We start from the raw sequence: 23,583 nt of genomic DNA, 5'->3' as shown, positions 1-23,583 counted from the left end.
TTACGATCCACAGTGATTTGTTGGCCTGCGCAATGCATTTATCTGAGTACCTAAGCCATTGATAAGTTACGCAGGTAGTCGGGTCCCTGCCCATGTCGGGGTTAATCCGATAATGGTGTGTATTCAGCTGGGTATAAGAACCCGAGTTGTAAGGTCAAAGAGCGGCAGTCTTCAGTGAACCTTTGCACCATGAACTACTCCGTGTTGAACTGTATTCTAATTGCTATACCCATCATGCTACTTTTAATGGACATATGTGAAGCCAAGCCTTGGTGGCCCACTAATGAAGCTGGCTACGATGCCAGCCTGGACCCCATTGCCTGGTCGAGATCATTTGTGCCGGATCAAGTGAGGAAAACCCGCTACAATGTCATCCAAGAACCGAGAAGCAAACATCGCCATCCCCAGTCCTCCAAGCTCTGGTACCAGAAACCAATAGCTACGTATCCCAAGCACATTGTCAATGCAAAATACTACAAGAGATATCTGAGAAGAAGACAAAAACTGGCAGCACGTGAACGTTTCGCAAACTGGAGGCAATAAGCCGCTACTTAGGTGCTAAGCAAATCTGTATATCTAGTAATTAGCAAAATAAACAAAAGACTTAAGACACAAACTAGTTACTTGTATTTTTAGCCCACCAAGTCGCGCGACAGCAAAATCCTGACTCGCTTTAATTAAAGTCAATGATAATCAGATAATTATCAGAATTTCTAAGCTAATTCTAAAAAATCGATGTGAATATCAAATGAATATTGGTCAAAAAAAAATGTCTAAGGTCATCGTGATTGCGTTTCAAGACCATCAACCTGGTAATCGCAATGGCAAACATGATGTAACTATCGTTAGGGCCAAGCTAAAGACCTGAGCAAACGCAGCCATTTGCACACACGCACTCACTCGAAGACCAAACTCACCAAAAACCCATCCCAAAAGTCTAACAAAATGTTGGATGAATGAAAGTACGAGTATATTTGGTCAAGATCGCAGATCGCAGCCGTTGCTGGGTCCACACTTTGTTGACACTGCGAATTAGCAACTCTTCGCACGAGCCCAAGTCCCAGACCAGAAGTATATAAACCTAGTTGTCATGGCACTTGGTATTAAGTACCAATCCAGCGAACATCCATCAATCAGCTGCCATTAATCTGTTTGAATCCCTTCGAGACGCACTAAAATGAAGTTCCTTGCCCTGAGTCTCGCCCTGATCGCCGTGATCTCCTGCTCTCTGGCCATACCTGTGGATTTCGACAATGGAGAACCACTGACACTCTTGGAATTGGAGGCGGAACAGGAGCCACAAGTGGATGAACTGGAGGGCGAGAGAGTGGTACGAGGACTAGGAGGACTGGGAGGACTTGGCGGCAAGTTCGGCGGCTTCGGAGGACTCGGCGGCTTGAAGGGAGGATTCGGTGGTCTGGGACACGGCTTTGGCGGTGGATTTGGAGGACACGGTTTCGGCGGCGGCTTCGGTGGACTCGGCAGCTTCAAGAGCCTATTCGGCAAGAAGTTCCGCTAAAGCAACAGCACTCACCCAAAATATAGTCTAAGAGTTTCGTAATAAAGCTTGGTTAAGTAACATTAAAAGTTCCCTATTTGGTATATGGGATTCAGAGCTCCATAGAACTGCAGTTCAGGTTCGGGAGTGGTGGTAGTTATACCCGTTCTCGTCTTAACGGTGGGCGGAGTTGGTGATTTTGGTTGAAGGCGACTGAAGACAAGACGCACATGACTCGCAAAACTTCGCCACAGCTGAAAGGGTTTTGGAACTGGAAAAGGAATTAAATAAGCATTTTAAGCTAATCAAATAACCAAATATAATAGGTAACCCACGTTACCTGAACTTTGAGGTGGTGCCACCTGTGGATCAAACTCCCGCTCATCCAGAGCTGCCACCAGTCCCACAGTGATCCACAGCAGCAGCAAGCGGAACATTTTCTGGAGCTTAGCCTCGTGGCTCCCTTATAAACACCTCCAAGCTCAGCTTTCCCCGCCATAAATCCAACGTTGTATTAATAAACTCTTATAAACAACCGATTAAATGGACTTGCATAAGGCAAACAATTTTATTGCACCCAATGGGGCAGCACAAAAGAAGTATCACAAAGTCTGCACAATCGAATCCATGTCCACTGATTAACCGTAGAATCCACCGCCGTAGTAACCACCGCGTCCGCGGTAACGGGTGCGGGTGACCACTCGAGTTCTCTGGAAACCACCGCCGAATCCACCACCAAAACCACCGCCGTAGTACGGCGGTGGAGGTGGTCCAAAGAACGGTGGTGGCGGTGGTCCAAACGGTGGTGGTCCAAAGTACTGGCGCACTTTCCTAACGTTCTCGTCTGTGGCATCAGCCTGTGCGGTTTCCCCGGCCTCCAGCAGCTGAATGGAACTTGGCTCCTCCTCCACCACTTCCGTTTCCGTTTCATCGGCTCTTACAAAATTGCACAAGAGCAAAGCAGCAATGCTGAAGAAAAATATTATCCACTTGTGATCCATTTAGGTGTCGTATTCCTTCTCCAACTTCGTCAAATACTAAAACTCATCGCCCAGCTGGGCTTTAATTTATAGCCAAACATTTGCCAAGAACACCCAGCACCTGGTGTCATAAACAAAGGCGGTTCATTGGCATTTGTTGATTGCCATTGAGTGTCTTTTTTTTACATTTTTCGTCTAATTTCAAGCGCAGTCGGGCAAAGACGCCGAGAATAATCGACGGTTTGAAAAACCCAAAAAAAAAAACGCTTATACAAATACATAAGGTTGACCCAATCTTAATGTGTAGATAAAATGAAATATGATGCGGAAGTGTAAGGCAACCGTGGAACAAGATCTATATCTCATTGGTTTGTAACTTAAAGTGCTACTAATTGAGATTATAATGTGTAGATAATTAACTGTGAATGATGCAAGGTTATTGTAATAATATTCTTAAGATTCATATTTGAAGTATCAAGCTATCAGATACCATTTGAGCTGAATATTCTTGACATGACAAGACTTTTTAAATACAAATCGACCAAAGTATCAAAACGTTGATAAAGACTACAATTAGCAATCCGATAACCAACAATTGGATACCGCTCTTCAGGCCAGCCAACTTGACCCACTGTAATCGCTTGATGGCCTGTTGTTTACCACTTAAAAAGCCCATCCGCCTCGCCTCGCGCGATATTCGACATATATATGTAGATATATATATAAAAGCAAATAGCAGCGAGAGACTCTTCCAGAAATAACAGCCAGTTAAGTACGGAATATGCAAGCTCATCGACTTTGTCGATTCCAAACACTCGGCAAAATGAAACTCGATCTCGCAGTACTTTTGTTTATTCATTGTTTACACTAGTGGGTCTCAAGAAACGCTGAGATTTATTCGGAAACATCTAGCCAAAGAAACCGCCTTTGAACTTGGCAAATCCAACAGCGCCGCCAACGAATCCGCCGCCGCCGCCGATGCCACCAAGTCCGCCCAATCCTCCTCCAATGGGGTAGCCACCGCCATATCCATAGCCATAGCTGGGTATCGTCTGTATGACGGGAACAGTGGTGATGATGGGCACAGTGGACACAACGGGAACTGTTTGGATAGCAGGGGCTGCCACTATGGGGGCAGCAACTCCTCCGCCTCCGATGATGCCGCCTCCTACGATGCCACCTCCTACGACTCCGCCACCTCCAAATCCTCCAATGTGACGGGGTTTTCTAACGCTCTCCTCGTCGACGCTGGAGAGGATCGGTGTGGTGCTGACAACGGCGCACGCCAAGACGAGCAGGTAGACCGTTTGCCACAACATGATGGGATTAACTGTTTGGTCTGCCCCACTCCCAGCTGCTTATTTATGCAAATTAATTAGTGGCCACTGTTTGCACTTCCAATTGGCATATTGGGGCGCCCGGGTAAAAAACCCATAACTCTAAGGCCCCATCTATGTTTTGGCGGTTCTATTGGGGGAATCATGGTTTTGCCCGCTGGTGAGGTGGTTCACACCTCGTCATCGTCATCGCTTGTGGTCTGAAGGTCGCCGGCCTGGGCATTAAAAGCCAGGTGATTTAGTTAAGGTAACTCACATCGTTATTGGACACTCAGTCGAGATGAGGTGCGATCTTCAAGTGCATTTCTTGCTATTACTGGGAATTGGGGCTTGGTGGACGGGAGCCCATTCCCTGGGAGGAGGTGGCATCGGAGCGGTTGGAGGAGTGGCAGCCATTGGCGGAGTGGGTGGCATCGGAGGTGTCCAGCAGGCTCCTGTTGTGCAACAAGTGCCCGTTGTCCAACAGGTTCCCGTCGTGCAACAGGTGCCCCTCATCCAACAGCAGCCGCAAGCTCTTGGCCTCGCAGGTGGAGGTGGGTTCATTGGTGGCGGAATCGGAGGTGGAGCTGGATTTGGACGCTACAAGGAAAGCTATCGTGTGCGAGCAAGGGGATTCGGCGGTGGATACCGCGCCCGGTACGACAAGAAATTTGGAGGAGGATTCGCCGGATTCGGTGCTGCTGGAGGAGCGGGCCTAGCTGGTGGCGGTCTCCTTGGATAAATATTAGCATGCTATGTAGTTTAATAACCAATTATAATAAATTGTATTAGTACCATAAATATGTTTATTTTTTACAATTAGACTTCGTTTATGTTGGAAAAGCTAAAGCAGACGCATTATCTTAAGAAGTAGTATTTACAAGCTAATCCATAAATTATTCATTTTCCGAAATATGGTAACGTAATCCTGAGAACTTGCTCCTGAACACCCTGTATTTCTTCCGCTCTGCATTTCTGCTGACCTGCGCAGATTCCACCCCCAGCAAAAGTCCAATTGGCGCTCTGTGCTCTACCAATTTATGATTTCCTACTCTCTGGTGGTGCATTTCGTCCCATTCATTTCCGTTATTGTTCTACTTACTCAATATCTCACGAGCACGCTCTTTACAGTGAATTTGTTCCACTCTTGTTTTGACTGTTAAAGAGACACTACAGTGGTTTACATTGCAGTACACTTTTTCATATTACAATAGGTTAAAATAGATATGTTTTCTAAAAAATATATTTTTTAAATATATGTGTTTAAAAAATATAGATTATTATTATCGTTTTGATTTTTATCTGCAAAATGTTACATTTAAATGTTAAATCAAAGAGATCTTGTTTATAAAAATGTTTATTTAAGCCATTTGTTTATCCACAATACTATAAGTTATCAATGTTTTCCATAACAAATAGTATGTGGATTTAGTTCTAAAACAATCGTTAAGAGTACCAAATTTCGCGCTCTTCAAAGAGCTGGACAGATTCGCGAGATGGCAGTTCCCTCGACGTGGAAATGAATTCCTGAAATTAAACGTTGTTCTTTGCCCGTCGTGTGCAGTCGCTCTCGCTCCCGTTATTCGCCGTTCTGGGATTCCCGCTGGCGGACTCTGGTGGCCATCACCTTGATAATCCTTTTTGTGAAATATGTGAAGTGCTGCAAAGGGTCTAAGGATATACAGATATAAACGATTAACTCAACTAGTGCGCAATATTAGAGGCCTAAAAATAGCGAGGAAAATAGCGAAAATAGCAGACATGCCGTGTTTTTGTGCCTCTGTGTGTGCGTGAGTGTCTGCGAGTGAAGTGGAAATTTAAAAATAAAACAACGCTGGGACCCAACCGAAATCCGTCTGTATCGTATTGGCCAACTGCCCAGAAAAACTCCAGGTGATAAGCTCCATTCAAATTATTGTTCGTTTTCTTCTTTTTTTTTGGCCAGATTTTGTTGTTAATTGAATGCTCAGGGGAAAACTTTTAACACTCTCTCCAGCTGTCAGTCTCTTTCTCTCTCTCAGCGATTTCAATGTCTTTCGCACGTTCTCTTAAGCTCCCGCTATTTTCAGTATGACCAGATTATCTCTTTCGTTCGGATTTAAGGAACACAGTGCAATTACTTGAAGTTTTCAATTACCCTAAATAGGAGGAGAGATTGGGGGGCGTTGAAGTCCTGGCACCTGCCTTATCTACTGGCCACAAGGACTGTCTCTTATGCCGCCCCATGCCACCCACTTTCGCAATTGACGAACCCCGGGCAACGTCATTATTCCGCTTTTCGCCAGACCTCTTGGCCCCTCTCGACTTTTCTCAGCGTAATTAGTGTGATTGGGGCCAGTCTTGACTCGCTTTCTTGGCTTCAGCTTGCCATTTGGCTGATTGACAGCAGTAATAGTGGCAAATGCAACAACCCCCCACGGGGAATTGCCTTGAAAGTAAGAAAAGCTGTCCAAAATCATACCTTTAACAAGTCAAAAGTTGTACACCTAGCTATAAAATCATTCGTAGAAAGAAGCAATATCAGAACCGGATTCTACATATGTGCCACTCACATAAACTCATATTGTTGTGAAAGGAGACGGGTTAGCTAAGCAATACAAAATGATGTTTTTGTATTTTCCCAATTCCTCAAAAATCTGCACAAATTGTAAAACATCGCTTCCTAAAACAACCCATTTGTTTTTACAAGTAAAGTGTAATTCATGTGAGAAGGCAGCGCTTGTACACGATGGTGGTAGTTTAAGCATCGGTTGATATCCTGTGGCTTAAACTTACCACCCTCTGGAATAAAATACCCTCAAATGGGGCTGCAACCCTCGGATCCCACGCACTGACGTCGCTGCAACTGAAACCCTGAAAATTGCTTTAGCTCGGGCTTCTGTTGGGTGGCTGTGTGTGCCGACGAGTATGTAGTTCAAGGTCGTTGGCCAACTTTCGGAAAGTGTCGGAGGGCCAAGATGTGCGTTTTTCTCATTACCATATAGGGAAACAGAAACTCGAGAGGCCGCGGCAAGTTGAAGGACATGCGAGTGCCCCACTTGAGACGCTATTCTTGCGCTCCAGAGGCGTCCATTCAGTTGACACTAATCACCACCCACGTACCACAAAACGTGACACTAATGAGCACCGGTCATGCAATAGGGCAGCGTGTTGGTGACCTCTTGGAATGTGGCACCTGGCCAAGACCAATCCTGCAGCACGGCAACAGGATGCGCAGTCATTGAACAGTTAATGGAGTGCAGATTGCAACAAGGGGCGCCAACATTCCGGGCCACTGGGCAGATGAAAGTGGTCATAAATCCAACGCCTGCTCTAATCATTTCGCCCCCTGGCCCGAAGCCAATGGGCGACAACAGCGAACGCCCCACTTGGCCGGGCTTAATGTCAGCTAATTGCATTGGCGTTCCGCTGGCCGGGAGCTCTTTAGACTTGGCGTCGTCAGTGGGTCTCCCCAGCTCCAATGTTTCGGGTTCAACGGGGCGCAAACTGTTGTTATAGTAACCAAACAGTGGAACTTCTTTAAGGTGTATTCAAGAGATGACAGGGAACTATATCCTTACGAAATATTTATAGTAAAGAACTATATAAACATTAAAAATCTGGTCTAGGTATTCGATTTGGCTTCTTATCTTATCTTTAATATCTACAGTTCTATTATATATCCGACTTAAAGAAGTAGAACTGTATCTTAATATCCGAAACGGACTTCGACAACATTTACCAGTGTCTGGTGTCCTTTGGCGAGTGACGCAAAGTAGTCGCTTCGCAGTGGGTGGGGGTGGTTATGGTGTTTATGGTTATTGGGCGGTGGGTGGTGGCAGCCTTGGGCCTGGAATTATCATTCGGCTTTGGCCTGGCCCCGCTTGCCCCTCGTTGACATGTTTATGCGCAAATTTACGAAGTCTCTCCGGTTGTTGTTAAAGTCTCATATCGATTTTGTTAACTCGATTATAGGAACAGCGGCAAAGGATAACTTGTAAAGGATAAGCAAGGACAGTGACTCGTCGACTGTTGTGTGACATGCTAGAAGCAGTTATGGCATCGGACATCAACTGGGATCCTGGTGAGTAGAGTGACGCACCCAGCCAGTCCAAAATGATTGATTAACCTTTCGCTCGCTGTGCAGCTCTTTCCAAGCTGATCAGCACGCTCAAGGAGTCGGAGAATCTGTCCAATGACCAGGAAATCGACTTCCTGAAGGCCCTGCTTGAATCCAAGGAACTGAACGCCCTGGTCAATGTTCACACAAAGGTGGCCAAGGTGGGTCGGGATGATCGCCTGGCCCCCGTGCTCTCCACCTCTGCCCAGGTGTTGTACGAGGTCCTGGAGCAACTGTCCCAGCACTGTCATCTGAACGATGACTGCAAGGAGGCCTTTCACTTGCTGCAGGACTCCCACCTGCAGGTGAGCTGTTTTATTTTGATAAATGAACGTTCTTATTAGTAGCTTATTATTACAGCACCTTCTGTTTGCCCACGATGCGATTGCCCAGAAGGACTTCTACCCGCACCTGCCGGAGGCGCCTGTCGAAATGGACGAGGACGAGGAGACCATCAAGATTGTGCAGCTCGTCAAGAGCAACGAGCCCCTGGTGAGTGTTCGTCCAGTGGCACCAGCGCTTTCCATTTCCATGCCCATCTCATCGACGTGATCGCTGTTTTGTGCTGTCCATCGCTTTCCACCGTCCACTGTCGACTTTCATTTCCGAACCCCGCCCCGAATTTCACCGCCCACCCTTCGCCTTTGCCAACTGCTCCTTTCTGCGCCCCCATTCATACTCGTTCTACTGCTGTAATCGCCTCCATGTCAACTCTTTTCAATGCTAATCAATTTTGTCAACTTTGCCTTTGTTAAAATCGAATGAAATCGAATCAATTTCTCGAATTCGCCCATACCAAACAAATATGCATTTGTTAACAAAAAAATAATGTAAAAATCGAAAAATGTACAAAAAATAACACAGACAGGAGCACAGAGTGCGGAGCCAATTGTTGTAAGTAATCGAATGTCCATAGCCGTAAAATGTCCACTGTACGAAATAAAACAGAAACCCATTCGCCAAGCACTGAAGACAACAAACAACAGCCAGGAAGCTGTGCACACACCAAGATACATGTCACATAAGATACCATTACCATCCGTTGTTCCCATTCCGTTGTTCTTGTCGCTGTGACGCATCCATTAGATACACTCGCATCTAGAACATCGGAAGCCGCACTCCACACAGATACACAATCACACACACACACTCTCCACACGCACACATACGCAACTTTTGTTGGCTCTCTAGTAACACGTATTGCCTACTTTTAGGGCGCCACCATTAAAACGGACGAGGAGTCGGGCAAGATAATCATCGCCAGAATCATGCACGGCGGCGCTGCAGATCGCTCCGGGTTGATTCACGTCGGCGACGAGGTCATCGAGGTCAACAACATCAACGTGGAGGGCAAGACGCCGGGCGATGTGCTCACCATACTGGTAAGTGAGCTTAGAATCGATCGGCGAACCCAGATATAGATAGTCGTGGTTGAAAAACACTCCACAAGATTCTTGAAGCAATTGAAGTAATTTTGATACCTTTTTTATTACCAGCAAAATTCGGAGGGCACCATTACCTTTAAGCTGGTTCCCGCGGACAACAAGGGCGCCCAGCGCGAGTCCAAGGTGCGGGTGAGGGCCCACTTTGACTACAATCCAGATGTGGATCCGTACATCCCGTGCAAGGAGGCGGGTCTGGCCTTCCAGCGCGGCGATGTGTTGCATATTGTGGCCCAGGACGATGCCTACTGGTGGCAGGCGCGCAAGGAGCACGAGCGCTCGGCGAGAGCCGGTTTGATACCCAGCCGGGCGCTGCAGGAGCGCCGCATCCTCCACGACCGTACACAGAAGAACGGCACCGATCTGGACTCGAAGCGTAAGCATCCCGCGTTGCCAGAACATTGGTTCCATAACATTCGCTGCTCATTGTCTTTCCATGACTAAAATTGCTCTAATTTCATGCTTCATCTGTGCCCCCCTCATCTAACCCGACTCAAATTGGCCCCCATCCATGCATTGCCATCGCCAGCCGGATCATGCGCCTCACTATGCACCACCCCACCTGGCTCCCCGCGTCTGCCTGCGAGTAGCAGCACCTCCTCCTGCCGCCAGCCCAAGACTAAAAAGATCATGTATGATTTAACAGAGAACGACGACTTCGACCGCGAGCAGATCGCCACGTACGAGGAGGTGGCCAAGTTGTATCCACGGCCCGGAGTCTTCAGGCCCATAGTGCTCATCGGAGCACCCGGCGTGGGGCGGAATGAACTGCGCCGTCGGCTAATAGCCCGGGATCCCGAGAAGTTCCGCAGTCCGGTGCCGTGTAAGTATATTTAAGTTTTTTTTATTATGCTCACTTTATACGATTCATCATTGGTGTACGATTGCTTGATTTGACCATCTTTAATAGAAAACCTATTCGTTTTTCCAGACACCACCCGACCAATGCGCACAGGTGAAGTGGCCGGACGAGAGTACATCTTTGTGGCCCGCGAGAAAATGGACGCGGACATCGAGGCGGGAAAATTCGTGGAGCATGGCGAGTACAAGGGCCATTTGTACGGAACATCGGCGGAGAGTGTCAAGTCGATTGTGAATGCCGGATGCGTATGTGTGCTGAGTCCGCACTACCAGGCGATCAAGACTCTGCGCACAGCTCAGCTGAAGCCCTTCCTCATCCATGTGAAGCCCCCAGAGTTGGAGATCCTGAAGGCCACGCGAACGGAGGCGCGTGCAAAATCCACATTCGACGAGGCGAATGCCAGGAGTTTTACAGACGAAGAGTTCGAGGACATGATCAAGTCTGCCGAACGCATCGATTTCCTGTACGGACACTTCTTCGACGTAGAGCTGGTCAACGGCGAACTGGTCAACGCTTTCGAGCAGCTGGTCCAGAATGTGCAGCGCCTGGAGAACGAGCCAGTATGGGCACCATCCATGTGGGTGCAGTAGATCGGTTGCCAAATGTGGATAAGCATTTCATGCAATTTGTTGAAGAACACCAAAGTATTTTTGCCATACGAATTTAGCAATCTGCTAGAGAAACGGAGAAGAGACACTATTTACCCGTAGGCGGTCCTGCTGGGCACTCCCGTCCGGCCTTAGTCCTTTTCACGACATGTACCTTTTTGCGTAACAGTGAAAACAAAGAAATGAATACAATAATTGACAGAAAGTGAAGGAAATTTGAACTCAACCAGCATCTATCTTACAATTAAATTATAAAAACTTGTTGTACAAAATTTATTTGTGTTCAAAGAATGACTAAATTATAAATGTATGTATTACACGTTGTTAAAATCAAAGTACAGAGTTAATCCCCCCGTAAAACCTAAACTTAATCGTATTGTATCTCAGTTGTATATACACTCACTAAACTGGAGCATATTGGATACAATGTGAAGTTCTGTGTGACGACATGTCTCATTTCGAAAACTGATTTCACCAAAACGTAGTGACAAATTGTTGAAAACAAGTGAGAAACTAATAAAAAACTATTTTAAATGCGATTGAGAGGGAAGCGTTGTTCATAAGCTTAGCAATCGATGATGTATATATTAAGTTTGTTTAGGGTAGAGAAGACTTAAACACAGCTTTATTGGGCAGCGCACTTGTTGACATATTGACATGCTCACGTACATATAAACTCGTAAATATAATCTGTCACCCATGCTAACCTATGGCGAATGTGTAAATTAGTAGCTTAGGCATATGAAGTCTATCCAGGATGTACTGATCCGTTTCCTTGATTGTATCTTGTAGTGCGAAGACAGAATTCTAGTTTCACATCCACACGTAAAACTGGGTCAGGTATCGCTGTCGTCTATACATGTTCTACGATATCCCGCCTACAGCTAGAGTTGCGATTTGGTTCCAGAACGGGACACGCTTATTCCGTAAAACTGGGCCAGTCGTCTGGCCTCCCGCCATCCCGCCTCGACTGCTCCGTGAACCGTGGAGTAGTAGTGCTCGCTGGAAGCCTCTCCGGCGAACTGGACAATGGGCCTATCACAGCGACTCTGCTGCCACGCCTCGTCCTCCGAGTCCTTGTCCTTCTCCGGAGTGGTGGCCACCACGGTCAGGGGATGGGCTAACTCCCGTGCACCCGTTCCCAGCTGCTCCGTGTCCATGGATCGGTAGGAGTAGGACCCACGGAAATTGTCATTCGTATACCAGGCGGAGGTGCGGAAATTCGAGGGATCTGGGATTTTCCACTTCAGGAATCTTCGGAAGAGATACATAACTCCTGCCTGGACCTCATCAACGGGAAGGGTTTCCATGTGCCTGCCGCTCTCGTTAGTTATCCAGCCCGCCAAGATCCTCGGCTGATAGCTCACCCTGTAGAAGCCAAAGACATCCTCCAACCAAGCTCGAGAAGTGCCGCGTATGTCATCCAAGTCCTCGTCCCGCCAGAGCAGGGTGAAACCCGTCCAATCCTCGGCCCAAAATGCCTCGGGAAACTCCACAAAGATTTTGTTGACCGTTCCAAAGGCCAAACCGTCAATTGCACGTTGTTTCTCTACTGGAAGCTGTGGCTCAAACAGCCGGAGGTGCTGATCCTTGAGAACTCCCAGTGAAACGGTGACCACCACATGGTCAGCTATGCAGGTCTCTCCATTGCTCATTTGCAGTTCCACGCGTCCGTCGTTCCGATTCCAGTTGATCTTCACAGCACGAGTGCCCAGCAGCAGACGCTGCTCCAAAACTCCATGCTCCACATTCAACTCCCTCGATCGCATGAGAATCCTTAGAAGCTCCACATAGCCCTTGTCCTTCCAGTTTAGCAGGATATCGCCCTCGCACTCCCAGTAGTCCAGGTAACCTCGTCCCGAAACTTGTTCTAGCGTATCCGAGGCCTCGACGGAGTTCTCGAATTTCTGGTAGTTGACAAAGAACTCCCTGGCCACCTCTGCATCTATATCGGAGTTTTCCGGACGCCGAAGGGTGTCGTAAAACTTGTTGGTCAGATAGCTGCCCAAGGAACCGCTGCAGTGACGCAGCTCCAGTTGCCGGGTGACCAGTGAATCACCGACGATGGCTTTCAGTCGACTAGCTACCTCTTCCGGCACCACATCTCCGTTGGACCGGATGCAATCATAGTTCTCGTAGACCGGACCCGTCGACTCCAGCAGCTCCTCATCCTGTTTCCGGGTCAGTTCGTACACAATGTTGTCCCGTTCCCCATGACACCATTGGGCACCCAGATCAATGACGTTGTCCGCAAAGGGTATAGTGTGTATGCGGCCACCTAGGCGATCCTCCGCCTCCACGACGAGCACATTCTGAAAGCCCAATTCCAGCAGTTTGGTGGCACAGGCCACACCCGAGGCTCCTGCTCCGATGACAACGATCTTGCGATCCAGATTCCGCTGTGCGCCACTCATTCCGGGTAACTGAATATCTGGTGTGGAAATAAAGGGGTAGCAGAGCAACAGGAGAAAAGCAAATTAAATAATAAACACCATAAGTTCGAATGCGCTAGAGTGTGAGTAAGTGGGTTGTTGGCAATTGAGCATACACTCGAAGAAATGGTATACTAAAAAGCACATTAATTATGGTTCCCTTTTCAACACAGAATATTTAAAAAATTACATTTGATGAAGTTTTTGAAATTGCAAACTATTCAGAAATTTTTAAAAATTTGTTTTCAATTTTATGTAACAGTAAGCTTACAAAATGTTTGGCGTTCAAACTGTGTAAATTATAATACAATATCACTTATTCCCAGTCATGCCTAGTCTCTATGGATTTCCTGAGACGTCTAAAATCTCCGAACGTAAATATTTTTACCGTCCATTGCAAATGTTAAAGTGAGTTAAACAAGCACTCTTAAAAATTATTATAGTTGTAGGAAATTTTCTTTTCAATATTCCCATTGTGCTTGCACAGATTTGGCTTTTCAATTTCCCTTTCACTTTCGAAAATAGCATTGTAAATTGATTTCGCAATAAACTTATCGTGTAATATACATCAACTGCATAAACAAAAGTCTGTGCGGGTAATTTGCTGATATATAATATGATATTTTCACCAACAGAATTAATTTTGTGGTTTTTTGCCATTTTTGCTTACTGTGCATTAGAAATTTGCTTATGGCAGTGGTGCATTGCAATTCCAGACACTTGAGTTTGATCACCGCCCACTTCCCGGACAACATAAACTACACACGTCTTTTGATTAAAAAGTAACGGCAAGTTCGCTCATCTGTTTCGATAACGAACGAATCCCTCTGCCCGCGAGTCCGACTTTTGATAAGAGTTTCGAAAAAGCTCCCCCCACCCAGCGCTGAAAACCACGAGCAACACTGTCGTCCAAAAGGAAAACACACGGCCACCAACACATGTAGCCTCGAATATGTTCACTCGCCTCTGGCCACATGCATTTATTAATAGCCATGGCAGCGAAGGGAAGCCGGTGGGAAAATCGGGGAGGAAAAATCCCAGAAGGAGTATCTAGCCAACCGGACCAGCTGGTTTTACCTGGCGGTCACCTGAAATCTGAGTGTTTCCAAGAAGAGCAGGAAGTTGGGGGGGGCAAAGAAATGGAAGCGGTATCCATCTTCCGCCGTTTGACATTGATTTTATATATTTTTGGCCAACAAAATGCTCAAGGTTTTCAGCGGCAACAACAACTGCACACAATAGGAAAACCAACCACAAACATTCGAGAGGAAGTCGAATTTTGGGTTACTGCATATTTGGGGGTGATAATGGGTGGTATGTTCACTTCACTGCGCACTGTCCACTCACCAAAATAACTTTGAATACCGCTTAGACGAAGTAATTCAACAATTGAACATTTCTACCGGAATATCGGGAGATATATGTATACTATATGCCAGCTGCTGGGAAAACTCCAGCTCCGCGGAAAGGGCAAACAACACTGAATGCCGAAACCCGAAAAACATCACATGGAAACGTGCCGCTCTGCCCGTGTGCTTATGCTGTGACGCAGTGGCGTAGTCGGGATTACCCGGAGGGGTTATGTTCCAAGTCTTTCGAAGATACCCCTCTGGTTGCGCCACTGTGCCCCCTGCGCAGACTGTAAGCTCGCCAAAAAGCTCGGGGCAAAAGCATCCAACACAGCTGAGTGGGCAAATCGAGTGGGTTGTCGTCGAGTGGTTTTGTGGCGTAGAGAGAACATGAGAAGAGGCCTGATACCCTCTCCTTGTGCACAGAGAAAAATTTGGTATTAAAATGAATTTTCCAAATCATTGTTCTATCAGAAGATAATATATAGACTAAGCCTACTAAACTATTTAAAAACAATAAAATCTTCGGAAGCTTGTATTTCTCATTTTTGTTTAAAATTGCGAAAAAATTTGTATATATGTATAGAATTTCTCTCTGTGCACTCATACATATTTCTAGATGACCCATAAGAAGTACCTCATTTGACTTTAAATCAGGAATTTAATTTATAAGTATATATATTTACTCAATTGCATACAAGTTTTTGCTAGATTTGGTTAAAGGAATTTCCTAAGACTCTTCATTAAATAACTCGTTTGATATTGGTAGGTCCATTTTGTGTGTATGTATATATATGCAGATATATCCTTCGATGTATGTACAGCTCAGTTGCAGTATCCTTTGGCCAAATAGGGAATGACAGAACTCCGGAGCACTTGGTTTATATGTAAGTAGTTAGTTATCTTTTATTACCCGCCTACACTTGACTTTACATGATCATCTGTCCGTAGCTTTGGAATTACATTATATATTTATATAGAGGGAGGCTGGTAATAAATCTGGTTAAAATTTTTCCGTGTATATACAGCAAGGGAGTTTACATGGAATTGGCTGATAAATCGTTGAAATAAACACTTGCTTTCAAGAGCCCGAATTCAAAATCAAGCTAAGTCATAAATAAATCTAATTTACACTAAATATAAACGATTTGGAAACAACGAAAGCAATTACAAAATAATAAACAAAATTATCACAAACAATAACAGCCCGGATAGGATGAGAATGGCGGCCCACTGTCGTTTATCTGTGGAAGAAGATTGATGTAGTTCAATAATAGGAATCAAAAGATACAGAAGTATTCGATGGGCCATTTTGATTGTGGTTCACTGAAGCATTTATCCTTCATTAATATTTCAATCAAAATAGTCCTTGAATACCCCAAGTGCCGCACCACTCACCATTATTCATGTGCAAGACTTTGGCAACTTTCTTCATGGTCGTGTCCAACTTGGACTCCGTGGTATCGAACTCGTTCCCGAAGTCGTCTAGCATGACGGCCTGCTCATCGAGCTCAACGCCAATCTGCCGCGAGACCGTCTTGAGGGTACCAATCGAATCGCTGATCATGTCCAGCTGCTCATCCTGTCCCTGGATCATACGCTGCTGTATGGACACTGTTTCGCCCACGTACCTATGACTCGGACTGTCCATGCCGCCGTGATGCGTCTGCCCGTAGTGACTGGGACTGTCCAGGGCGTTCTCCAGCTTGGAGTATTTGGTGCCGCTGTGGCGGGATGCTGCTGCCGCTGCCGCCGACATGGTTCCAGCTATGGTATTGGCCACCTGACTGCCGCTATTGATTAGCGAGTTCCCGTTGGGACACTCCACGAGGTACGTGCGATCGTTGTGTGGATGCTGATGGTACTCGTTGGAGTTGGAATTCGAGTTGGGTATGGCAATGGAATGATTGTGATTGGGGCTGTGGCGATCGTTGTCGAGCAGCGGCTGGTGTGCGGTGATGTCTCTGTCCCGGCTCCGGTTCAGGCTCATCTTATCCTTCATCTGCTTGACCTCATCGCGAGTGTTGTCGATGAAGTGGCGCCGGCTGGAGAGTTCGCGGTTGTCGATCCGAAACTTGCTTGGATTCTTCTCAACGATGCGTATGAGTCAAAATGATATGGGTTAAGGAAAAAACCTGGGAGACTGAGCAAGAAAGTCGGTTCTACCGACCTTAAGATACCCAGTACTCTTTTATTCATATGTCTAGTGCTAAGAAAAAAGTTCTGTACAGTTTATTATACTGACGACTGAAAAGAGCGAATTAAATCACGAATAAAAAGCATGTTTAGCAATTTTAAATGCGAAAATAAAGCAGCCAATGCAATTCGATAAAGTTGAGTACCAGGTAACGAATTGATTTTTCAATGGTCTTTGCAAAAGGATATTGATAGTGTCCTCGAGGTCCTCGAGATCCCACTCGATGCTCCGGAGCGAGTTACGCAGCTCGGTGGTGGTCCATTCAGCCTCCGTTCCGCCGTTCTCGCCCAGCTCCCGCCAACGCAGATAGAGGCCGCGGGTTTTGTTCAGAGCTTTGAATACCTCGCTGTTGGGTAAGGGGAGGGAAATGAAAGAAAAACAGAGATATAAGTAAGGCAGCACTTTCCACCAGCAGTTGCAGTTGCCATCTGCCAAATCGGGGACACCTACTCCTTGACCACGAAAAACGGATCCTCCAGAGACATGCCGCGTTCTCTTCTTGCCCCAAAACGAAAACTAACACTCCTAGCAGTTTTTCACCAGCGTGTCGCACTTGACGGTTCTTTTCATGGATTTTTCCGGGCGAAAACCACCCCCCAAAGGTACAAGGGGGCAAATTGCAAGTTGGCAGAAGCAAAATCACTTCGTGGGGGTTACATCAAAAGGCAAGTCAATGGGGAGCAAATTTATGCCTTCAATCCGTTCTATATAGCAGGAATTTCACAATCGACTGGGTTTTATCTTTCGCCTAGCAGCGATGTTTGAACAGCACGTTTATTGATTATTGCACTTGGACCCGCTCCGCCGCTTATCTTTCGATTTCTTGTGGATTCCGCCGATTTAGCTGGTTCCGCCGATGGCCCAGAGAACACTGTCGCTATTCGCGCTCCAGAGATTAAGCCCCCACCGAGAACCACAACCCCACTGGCATTTGTTTACGCCGCTCCCGCTCCAGCGGCTGCGCACTTTGTCCGCTTGATTTCCAACCCCTTGACTAACCGATTTCAAAAAACAACCCGAATTGTGGCCAAAAAATTCCACAACAACAAATCGTCGGCCAAATGGCCAACACTGTTGCAATTTTCATCGCTTCCTCACCTGCTGCTCGTCTCCACGTCATTTAGCAAACTTCGGTCCAAGAACACGGTGACGGACTTTAATTTCAAGTTCACACGAGACAAAAATAAATATATTTAAATAAAGGTTTTATTTTTGTTTTGCTGCTAGCAAAATAAACCGTAAGGCTTAGTATGACCCAACTGCGTTAGCACCTTATTCCCGCGATAATTTAGTATATATCGCAAGTGCAGAAAATACGTTACTAAACTTTTTGAATCAGGTGGCAGCTCTGGGCTTGAATATATAAATAAAATTTCAACTTGAACGGCATAAAACAATATTTTGACAAAACTACTTCATTGGCATGACATAATGTTTACAAAATAGCACTAATATTAATCTATTAGTACTACTTCACATAAGAACTTTCGCAATAGAGTATTTAAGTCAGTCGCGTCAGGAAGTGTGACCAGGCGAGGCGCACATAGCACTTAACTTCCGTTGTGCTACTGCCACACTAACCAACGTTATCCATTTCGTTTAGCTGTCAAAGAAGTTTGAAAAGTGCTTGCGAAATGTTGCAAAACAACGCGGTGCGCACTTTGCAATACGACAGTGAGATCCGTGTGGCCCAGCAGCCAAGCCCCTCAGAACCGAGAGGTAATTTGGGGCATATGGCCAATAAAAACAGCAAGTGAATCACCCAGGCAAAAGGTTAACCGAATTGTTACCAACTGATAAGCAGTGCACCGGATTAATTATTGTTGCGAGCAAGTGTGTCACACAGTTCGACGCAAATATGCGGCTACAAGTTGGCTATATCTTATCGGCCAGCGTTTTGTTGTGGTCTGCGACTCCTCAAGTGCCTTTGTTTTGGGACGATCGAACCCAGCGATCAATCCGATAGTGAAACCGAACCCACTAATTTAGCTGTATCCTATACCAACTTTTCCCTATTCCAAGAAAAGTAATAAAATGTTTATGTGACTAGGTTATGAAAACATCGAAAAAGCACTAAAGTTATAATCTAAGCCATTTGTTATAACCATAAAATATATTCAATAAGATTGCTATTAGTCAGAGCTTTTATTACGAGTTCAATCATTTTTATTTAATTCAAATTCAATGTAATTTAATTATCTTATATCATAAACTTTCAAAATTCAATCTACTAAAAATAATACCCTTATAATACCTTTTTTTCCTATACCTTCTAGAAAACCATGCTAAAGCTATGGAAAAGGTTTATAAAATTTTGGTTTAAAGATAATAATTACGATTCTTCTCCTATTGAAAATTGGTCTATATATGATTTGTTTGTTTTCCTTCAGTTTATGACTCCCATATTAGCATTACCTCACAACCCAGGCCGGAGGCTCCACGCATCCCGCTCCCAGTGCCGATTCCCACAGTTACGGGAAGCAGGACGCTTATTCCACTTTCCGGATATGATTGCCTAGCAGATCTGCCGTCGGTACATATTGAACAGACCTTTGAGCTCAACGATGGTAGGTACAATCTCAAACATATCTTAAATAGCTTCTAATAGTCCGTTTTCCCTTTGCAGCTCTAACAGGCGTCTCTTCGGAGAATCGATATGTGGTGCGATCCCCACTGGGTGACGCCATCTTCGCAGCCAGCGAGAGTTCCACAGGAAAAGATCGACTAGTTTGGGGAGCTGACCGACCCTTTCAGATGCACCTGCTGGATAAAACGCACCAGGAAGCTCTGGTTTTTCGCAAAAAACTAGCCCTTGGATCACTATGCTGCCAGGCGAAAAGTCTAGAGATCTGGATACCACCTGGTAATTTGCTGGGAAAGGTGGTGCAGTCACCCACCTTCATGCAGCCGGAGTTCTTTATCGAGGACGAAAGCACACGACAACTAGTATTCTGTGTAGAGGGTCCTGTCGGTTCAGGACTCTGCTGCTTCTGTTTGCCCAAAGATTGTTACTTTAAGGTTGGTAGTAGCCTTAACTTACGGATCAGAAAATCAATTTATAGCTTGTTTGTTCCCTTACAGATTCATTCAGGAGGCAATATGAGGGCTTCCATAGACCACAAATGGATGGCCAGCAAGTCTCAGTACACCACGAATATATACTTCACTGATGCCAAGCTAACCGCCAAGGAGCGGGCTTTGATACTGGGATCAGCATTCCTATTGGTAATGTGCTCCCAACATATATAATTGGCCACAATAATGTTTTGTATTCGTTTTTCAGGAATATCTGTTCTTCCAAACCCGCTTTTGATGTGATTCATCAATAAAAAACGTTGTATATTCACATTGATTTCTTTATTTTTTGTCATTTTTTTGTATAAGATTTTATGTTTGTTTGTGTTTTGTTTTTTTTTCTCAGTTTTTTTGATATATTTTACAATAATGTAATAGATCACTTCATTTTCTTGTTGTTTAACCACATACATACATTCAAATATATAGATATATATCTATGTGTATATATAGATTTTGCTGCAGCGCTTGCCATAGCAGTTTGTACAATATTTCATTTATATCTATCAACTTTGTGTAGTTTGTTTATCTAGCCTACCGCTTAATGCATATATGACAACATATTGATTATTTACAGTTAGCGTTTTTTCATCATTTCGTTTCTCTTCTGCCAAATACAAAATTAAAACAAATAATTAAATGAGTCTCGTGGTCTCGTTGTTTAAAGAATTAAAACAAAACTAGGTGTGTACATCATTTCGCATTCACCATTAATAGTTGCGCTTTAAAACTTGGTGTGATAACAATTTGAAATAAGGAAGAACTACGTGATTTTCAAATGGTTTAACTTGGATTTGGACATAGAAAACCAATATACTTAGTGTGCGGGTGTTCTGGTTCGGTTTTTGGGGGTTTATTTTCGGGGCTAGGCCTTAAAAATAACACACTTCTCTCGCTCTCGGATCTTTACATTTGTAGATAGACTCACAGCACTTCAGGAGTTTTTGCATTTATGCATTTCGAAAACAAATTATGGTTAAGTGTATACAATATAGATAGATTTATAAGTGTGCTCGTTGGTTGGCTTATAACTAGGGCTAGCTGATGACGATTCCTTAACCTAAATACTTAAGAGGCAGATCGAAACGATCTGTGTGTGGGGTGACTGCCTTTTAAAACCGTAAAAGGCTTTGTATACGATAATTTTAGGGCAATTCCCCCAGAGTGTTTACACTGGAATAGCTGACTCGCTTATCTGGCTCCCCTATCGTTTGATTACTACTCGCGATTAGCCCAATACTAGTTGGGCCCATCATCGAAGAGAGGTGGGTCTTATAGGCTAGCTCTAGAGTAAGTTGTGTGTGTGCCCAAATGCGATATGCTTAGACATTTGATATGCGCTCGTTGGAGGTGGTTTGGTCATGGCGGCCCTCGATCCTGGAACTGTAGATGCCGTACTGACTGGTGTCCAGGTGGCAGACCGCGGGATACTGATAACCTCAGCTGGGCTGCAGCATGTACATGTACTGTCAGTTGCTTGCCGCTGCTGAAGCAGCCACGGGAACGGCCACGGGAACAGGCAGCTCCTGGCCAGAACGAGCCCGCTTCTCGCCACTGCTTTCCGGTGGATTATCGCTCTCCTCGCCCGTACTGCTGAAACTGCCCGGCAAACGACGCTTCAGGCTATGGTTTAGGCCATTAGCCACCGTTTCATCCTCGGACATCGAGCTGGCTCGCTTGGGTGTGTTGCCAGCACTGTCGTTGTCCAGCGAAGCTATAGCCGAGGCAATTGCGGCACTAAAGCCATCCTCGGACGCACTATCCTGCGAGACGGGACCTGTTGCATCCTGGGCCAGCTGCATCATGCCAGAAGGTGTGGTATAGCTACTGAGCTTACTAGGATCCTTCTCCACCAGTTTCTGGGCCAGCAACTTCAGTGATATCAGCGAGTTTTCACAGTCGCTTGTATCGATTTCAGTAAGACTAATTCCTGCACGTTCAATTTCAGCATAGGTCCCGAAGGGCAACTTCTGCAGGCACTCCAGCTTCTGAACATGCGTCTTGGAGCGCAAATGCTTGGCCAAATGCCCATGGATGCGGAAGGCGATCTTGCAGTCGGTGCACTCGAAGGGTCGTGGATTCGAGGTGGTTGGAACACCAAAAGTCGACGTCATCATAACCTTGTTTTTGTGCGCTTCCGATCGCTCGTGCTTCTGCAGATGTCCCTGCGTGCGGAAGGATATGCTGCATGGCTCGCACTTGAACTTTCGCTCCATGTAATGAATATTCATGTGCAGGGTCAGCTGATGTTGCCGCTGAAACGTCTTGGTGCAGATTGTGCAAGTGGGACGTGCATCACCTGCAATGGGAGCTGGCGGCACTCCTCTGCCATACGATACATGCTGGAGATCGCCGCTCTTGCTAGTGGGAGTAGAGCTTTTGAAGCCATCTTCGCCCACAATCACAGTACGCTGGGCGGGCTGAGTTGAGTTGGCAGTGGATGAGGGTGCCACAGATGCAGCTGTTGTTGTGGTTACTGAAGTAGCAGCCACAGACGCTGTTGGTGGTGCAGTCGGATTTCCAAGTACTCCAGTAAAATCATTGACATCCGGTTGCTGCACTGCAGCAGGCAGATTGGCATTGTGTGGCTCTGCGATATTAGGCTCCTCGTTTTCTTCCTGGGCAATCTGAGCAAGAATAACCGGAGCCAGTTCAGGTGCACTACGAGGTGCCTCAATGGCTTCGGGAGTCTTTACTTCGTGCACTTCGATGCTAGGTACCTCATTTACGCTCATAACGGGCCTGCTGTTGGCGGTAAAGAGAGTGCTAGTACTGCTCATTACAGGAGACGCCGCTGTGTATAATGTGTTGATCAGATAGCTGCGGCTAAACTGACTCTGCTTTATCTTGGCTTGATGCAGCGCATGCTCCTTAATGTAGGTCTGTAGTTGAACATCCTCGCCCTCTGCCTCGTGCTTGGCCTGCTCTTCCATTTCGGCAGATATTCGCACTTTGTCCGAAACCGAGATCAGAGTCTTCATGAAACCGCTTTCGTTGCCGGAGGTTCCGAAGATAACATCGTGCATCTGTTGGGCCTGCGATTTGGGAAGATCGTGGACGGGCAGCGAAACAGGCGAGGGGGAAATTGATAAGATGGAGCCGCGCGGCTTAGTGAGATCCATGGGAGCACTCTCCTCGCTGGCCACACCCCTTTTCGGTTTGGACTCCTCCGGATTGGAGTAATACTGTTCCTGCTTCTGGTAGTCGAAAGGTGGCTTCGGCGATGTAAAGGAGCACACTAATCTCTTAGGTTGCGAGCCCGAAGAGCCAATGCTGTTTGCAGGACTGGCCGCTGGTAGGGGTGTATCCTGCAACTGCGGATAGGGCGATACGCTCTGCGGAATGGGCGGCGTCATTGATAACGAGAGTAGGCCTCTGGCTGCTTCGTGCTCTTTCAGTCGCGACTTGGACTCATCCGTATCTGTGAGAAGATTATAACAAATCAGCGATTTGTCCAAAAAAGTGTATATGATTTCTTTCTTACCACTGCTTTCAGATTCATTATCACTGTAGTCATCGGAATCCGATTCCCCAGCCATCGACGATGTGCGTCCACCTGCCGAAGTGGATGACTGCTGGTCAAAGTCCATATCTACATCCAAGAACTCGCTGTCTGGCGGCATTGGTCCCGGATTTATTCCCAGTTCAATGCACTTCTTAAAGTGAGTTTTCGATTGCATATGCTTGGTCAGATTTCCCTTGGTCTTAAAACTGTGGAATGGAAC

The 23,583-nt window shown here is 45.9% G+C and overlaps 11 protein-coding genes across 19 annotated transcripts in view; 5 read left to right on the top strand and 6 right to left on the bottom strand.

Moving 5' to 3' along the window:
• The first annotated feature begins 132 nt into the window (after positions 1-132).
• On the top strand, positions 133-616 carry LOC6733947. Its single transcript, XM_002080955.3, has one exon. The coding sequence runs from the start codon at positions 190-192 to the stop codon at positions 541-543; it is 354 nt and encodes a 117-aa protein (XP_002080991.1). The 5' UTR covers positions 133-189; the 3' UTR covers positions 544-616.
• A 95-nt stretch (positions 617-711) lies between these two features.
• On the top strand, positions 712-1,587 carry LOC6733946 (glycine-rich RNA-binding protein 2). The gene has a single exon (XM_002080954.3). The coding sequence runs from the start codon at positions 1,178-1,180 to the stop codon at positions 1,517-1,519; it is 342 nt and encodes a 113-aa protein (XP_002080990.1). The 5' UTR covers positions 712-1,177; the 3' UTR covers positions 1,520-1,587.
• On the bottom strand, positions 1,582-1,957 carry LOC6733945. Its single transcript, XM_002080953.4, has 2 exons — positions 1,839-1,957; positions 1,582-1,769 (listed from the first exon to the last, which is right to left on the bottom strand). The coding sequence occupies exons 1-2, from the start codon at positions 1,933-1,935 to the stop codon at positions 1,582-1,584; spliced, it is 285 nt and encodes a 94-aa protein (XP_002080989.1). The 5' UTR covers positions 1,936-1,957.
• Positions 1,958-2,040: 83 nt separating this feature from the next.
• On the bottom strand, positions 2,041-2,551 carry LOC6733944. Its single transcript, XM_002080952.3, has one exon. The coding sequence runs from the start codon at positions 2,497-2,499 to the stop codon at positions 2,137-2,139; it is 363 nt and encodes a 120-aa protein (XP_002080988.1). The 5' UTR covers positions 2,500-2,551; the 3' UTR covers positions 2,041-2,136.
• A 761-nt stretch (positions 2,552-3,312) lies between these two features.
• On the bottom strand, positions 3,313-3,807 carry LOC6733943 (glycine-rich protein 5). Its single transcript, XM_002080951.4, has one exon. The coding sequence runs from the start codon at positions 3,795-3,797 to the stop codon at positions 3,387-3,389; it is 411 nt and encodes a 136-aa protein (XP_002080987.1). The 5' UTR covers positions 3,798-3,807; the 3' UTR covers positions 3,313-3,386.
• A 288-nt stretch (positions 3,808-4,095) lies between these two features.
• Positions 4,096-4,559, top strand: LOC6733942 (glycine-rich protein 5). Its single transcript, XM_002080950.4, has one exon. It carries the CDS (start codon positions 4,096-4,098, stop codon positions 4,534-4,536), a length of 441 nt encoding a protein of 146 aa, XP_002080986.1. The 3' UTR covers positions 4,537-4,559.
• Positions 4,560-5,324: 765 nt separating this feature from the next.
• LOC6733941 (MAGUK p55 subfamily member 7) lies at positions 5,325-11,344 on the top strand. 4 transcript variants are annotated; one of them, XM_016182310.3, is made up of 9 exons: positions 5,325-5,687; positions 7,749-7,857; positions 7,921-8,198; positions 8,254-8,385; positions 8,758-8,787; positions 9,108-9,275; positions 9,390-9,711; positions 9,865-10,158; positions 10,267-11,344. In XM_016182310.3, exons 2-9 carry the CDS (start codon positions 7,815-7,817, stop codon positions 10,785-10,787), a joined length of 1,788 nt encoding a protein of 595 aa, XP_016026996.1. In that variant the 5' UTR covers positions 5,325-5,687; positions 7,749-7,814; the 3' UTR covers positions 10,788-11,344. The 4 variants fall into 4 exon arrangements, with proteins under 4 accessions (XP_016026996.1, XP_016026994.1, XP_016026993.1 ...); XM_016182307.3 differs by having other exon boundaries at positions 5,327-5,687; positions 9,982-10,158; XM_016182308.3 differs by lacking the exon at positions 8,758-8,787.
• LOC6733940 (spermine oxidase) lies at positions 11,065-15,045 on the bottom strand. Of its 2 annotated transcripts, none has more exons than XM_016167828.3 (2): positions 14,585-15,045; positions 11,065-13,236 (listed from the first exon to the last, which is right to left on the bottom strand). In XM_016167828.3, the coding sequence occupies exon 2, from the start codon at positions 13,217-13,219 to the stop codon at positions 11,690-11,692; it is 1,530 nt and encodes a 509-aa protein (XP_016026991.1). In that variant the 5' UTR covers positions 13,220-13,236; positions 14,585-15,045; the 3' UTR covers positions 11,065-11,689. The 2 variants fall into 2 exon arrangements, with proteins under 2 accessions (XP_016026991.1, XP_016026992.1); XM_016167829.3 differs by lacking the exon at positions 14,585-15,045 and adding an exon at positions 13,908-14,007.
• A 201-nt stretch (positions 15,046-15,246) lies between these two features.
• LOC6733939 (syntaxin-6) lies at positions 15,247-18,070 on the bottom strand. 2 transcript variants are annotated; one of them, XM_016167827.3, is made up of 4 exons: positions 17,882-18,070; positions 16,972-17,129; positions 15,985-16,686; positions 15,247-15,830 (listed from the first exon to the last, which is right to left on the bottom strand). In XM_016167827.3, the coding sequence occupies exons 3-4, from the start codon at positions 16,586-16,588 to the stop codon at positions 15,754-15,756; spliced, it is 681 nt and encodes a 226-aa protein (XP_016026990.1). In that variant the 5' UTR covers positions 16,589-16,686; positions 16,972-17,129; positions 17,882-18,070; the 3' UTR covers positions 15,247-15,753. The 2 variants fall into 2 exon arrangements, with proteins under 2 accessions (XP_016026990.1, XP_002080983.2); XM_002080947.4 differs by lacking the exon at positions 17,882-18,070 and adding an exon at positions 17,234-17,668.
• Positions 18,071-18,283: 213 nt separating this feature from the next.
• LOC6733938 (phospholipid scramblase 1) lies at positions 18,284-20,135 on the top strand. The gene is made up of 5 exons (XM_002080946.4): positions 18,284-18,502; positions 19,174-19,350; positions 19,410-19,801; positions 19,865-20,008; positions 20,067-20,135. Exons 1-5 carry the CDS (start codon positions 18,418-18,420, stop codon positions 20,094-20,096), a joined length of 828 nt encoding a protein of 275 aa, XP_002080982.1. The 5' UTR covers positions 18,284-18,417; the 3' UTR covers positions 20,097-20,135.
• A 553-nt stretch (positions 20,136-20,688) lies between these two features.
• Positions 20,689-23,583, bottom strand: part of LOC6733937 — a 45,974-nt gene continuing 43,079 nt past the window's right edge. For all 4 annotated transcript variants that reach the window (XM_039292294.1, XM_016167826.3, XM_016167825.2 and 1 more), the window contains 2 exons: positions 23,343-23,569; positions 20,689-23,279 (listed from right to left, as the gene is read on the bottom strand). In XM_039292294.1, the coding sequence (XP_039148228.1) occupies positions 21,328-23,279; positions 23,343-23,569 (2,179 nt within the window). In that variant the 3' untranslated portion in view covers positions 20,689-21,327. The remainder of the gene's footprint in view (positions 23,280-23,342; positions 23,570-23,583) is intronic.

Source organism: Drosophila simulans, chromosome 2R, assembly GCF_016746395.2.
Source record: "Drosophila simulans strain w501 chromosome 2R, Prin_Dsim_3.1, whole genome shotgun sequence".
NCBI classification, from domain to species: Eukaryota; Metazoa; Arthropoda; class Insecta; order Diptera; family Drosophilidae; genus Drosophila; species Drosophila simulans.
Note: the sequence above shows the minus strand (reverse complement) of the source record. Positions and strands in the feature narration are given on the sequence as shown.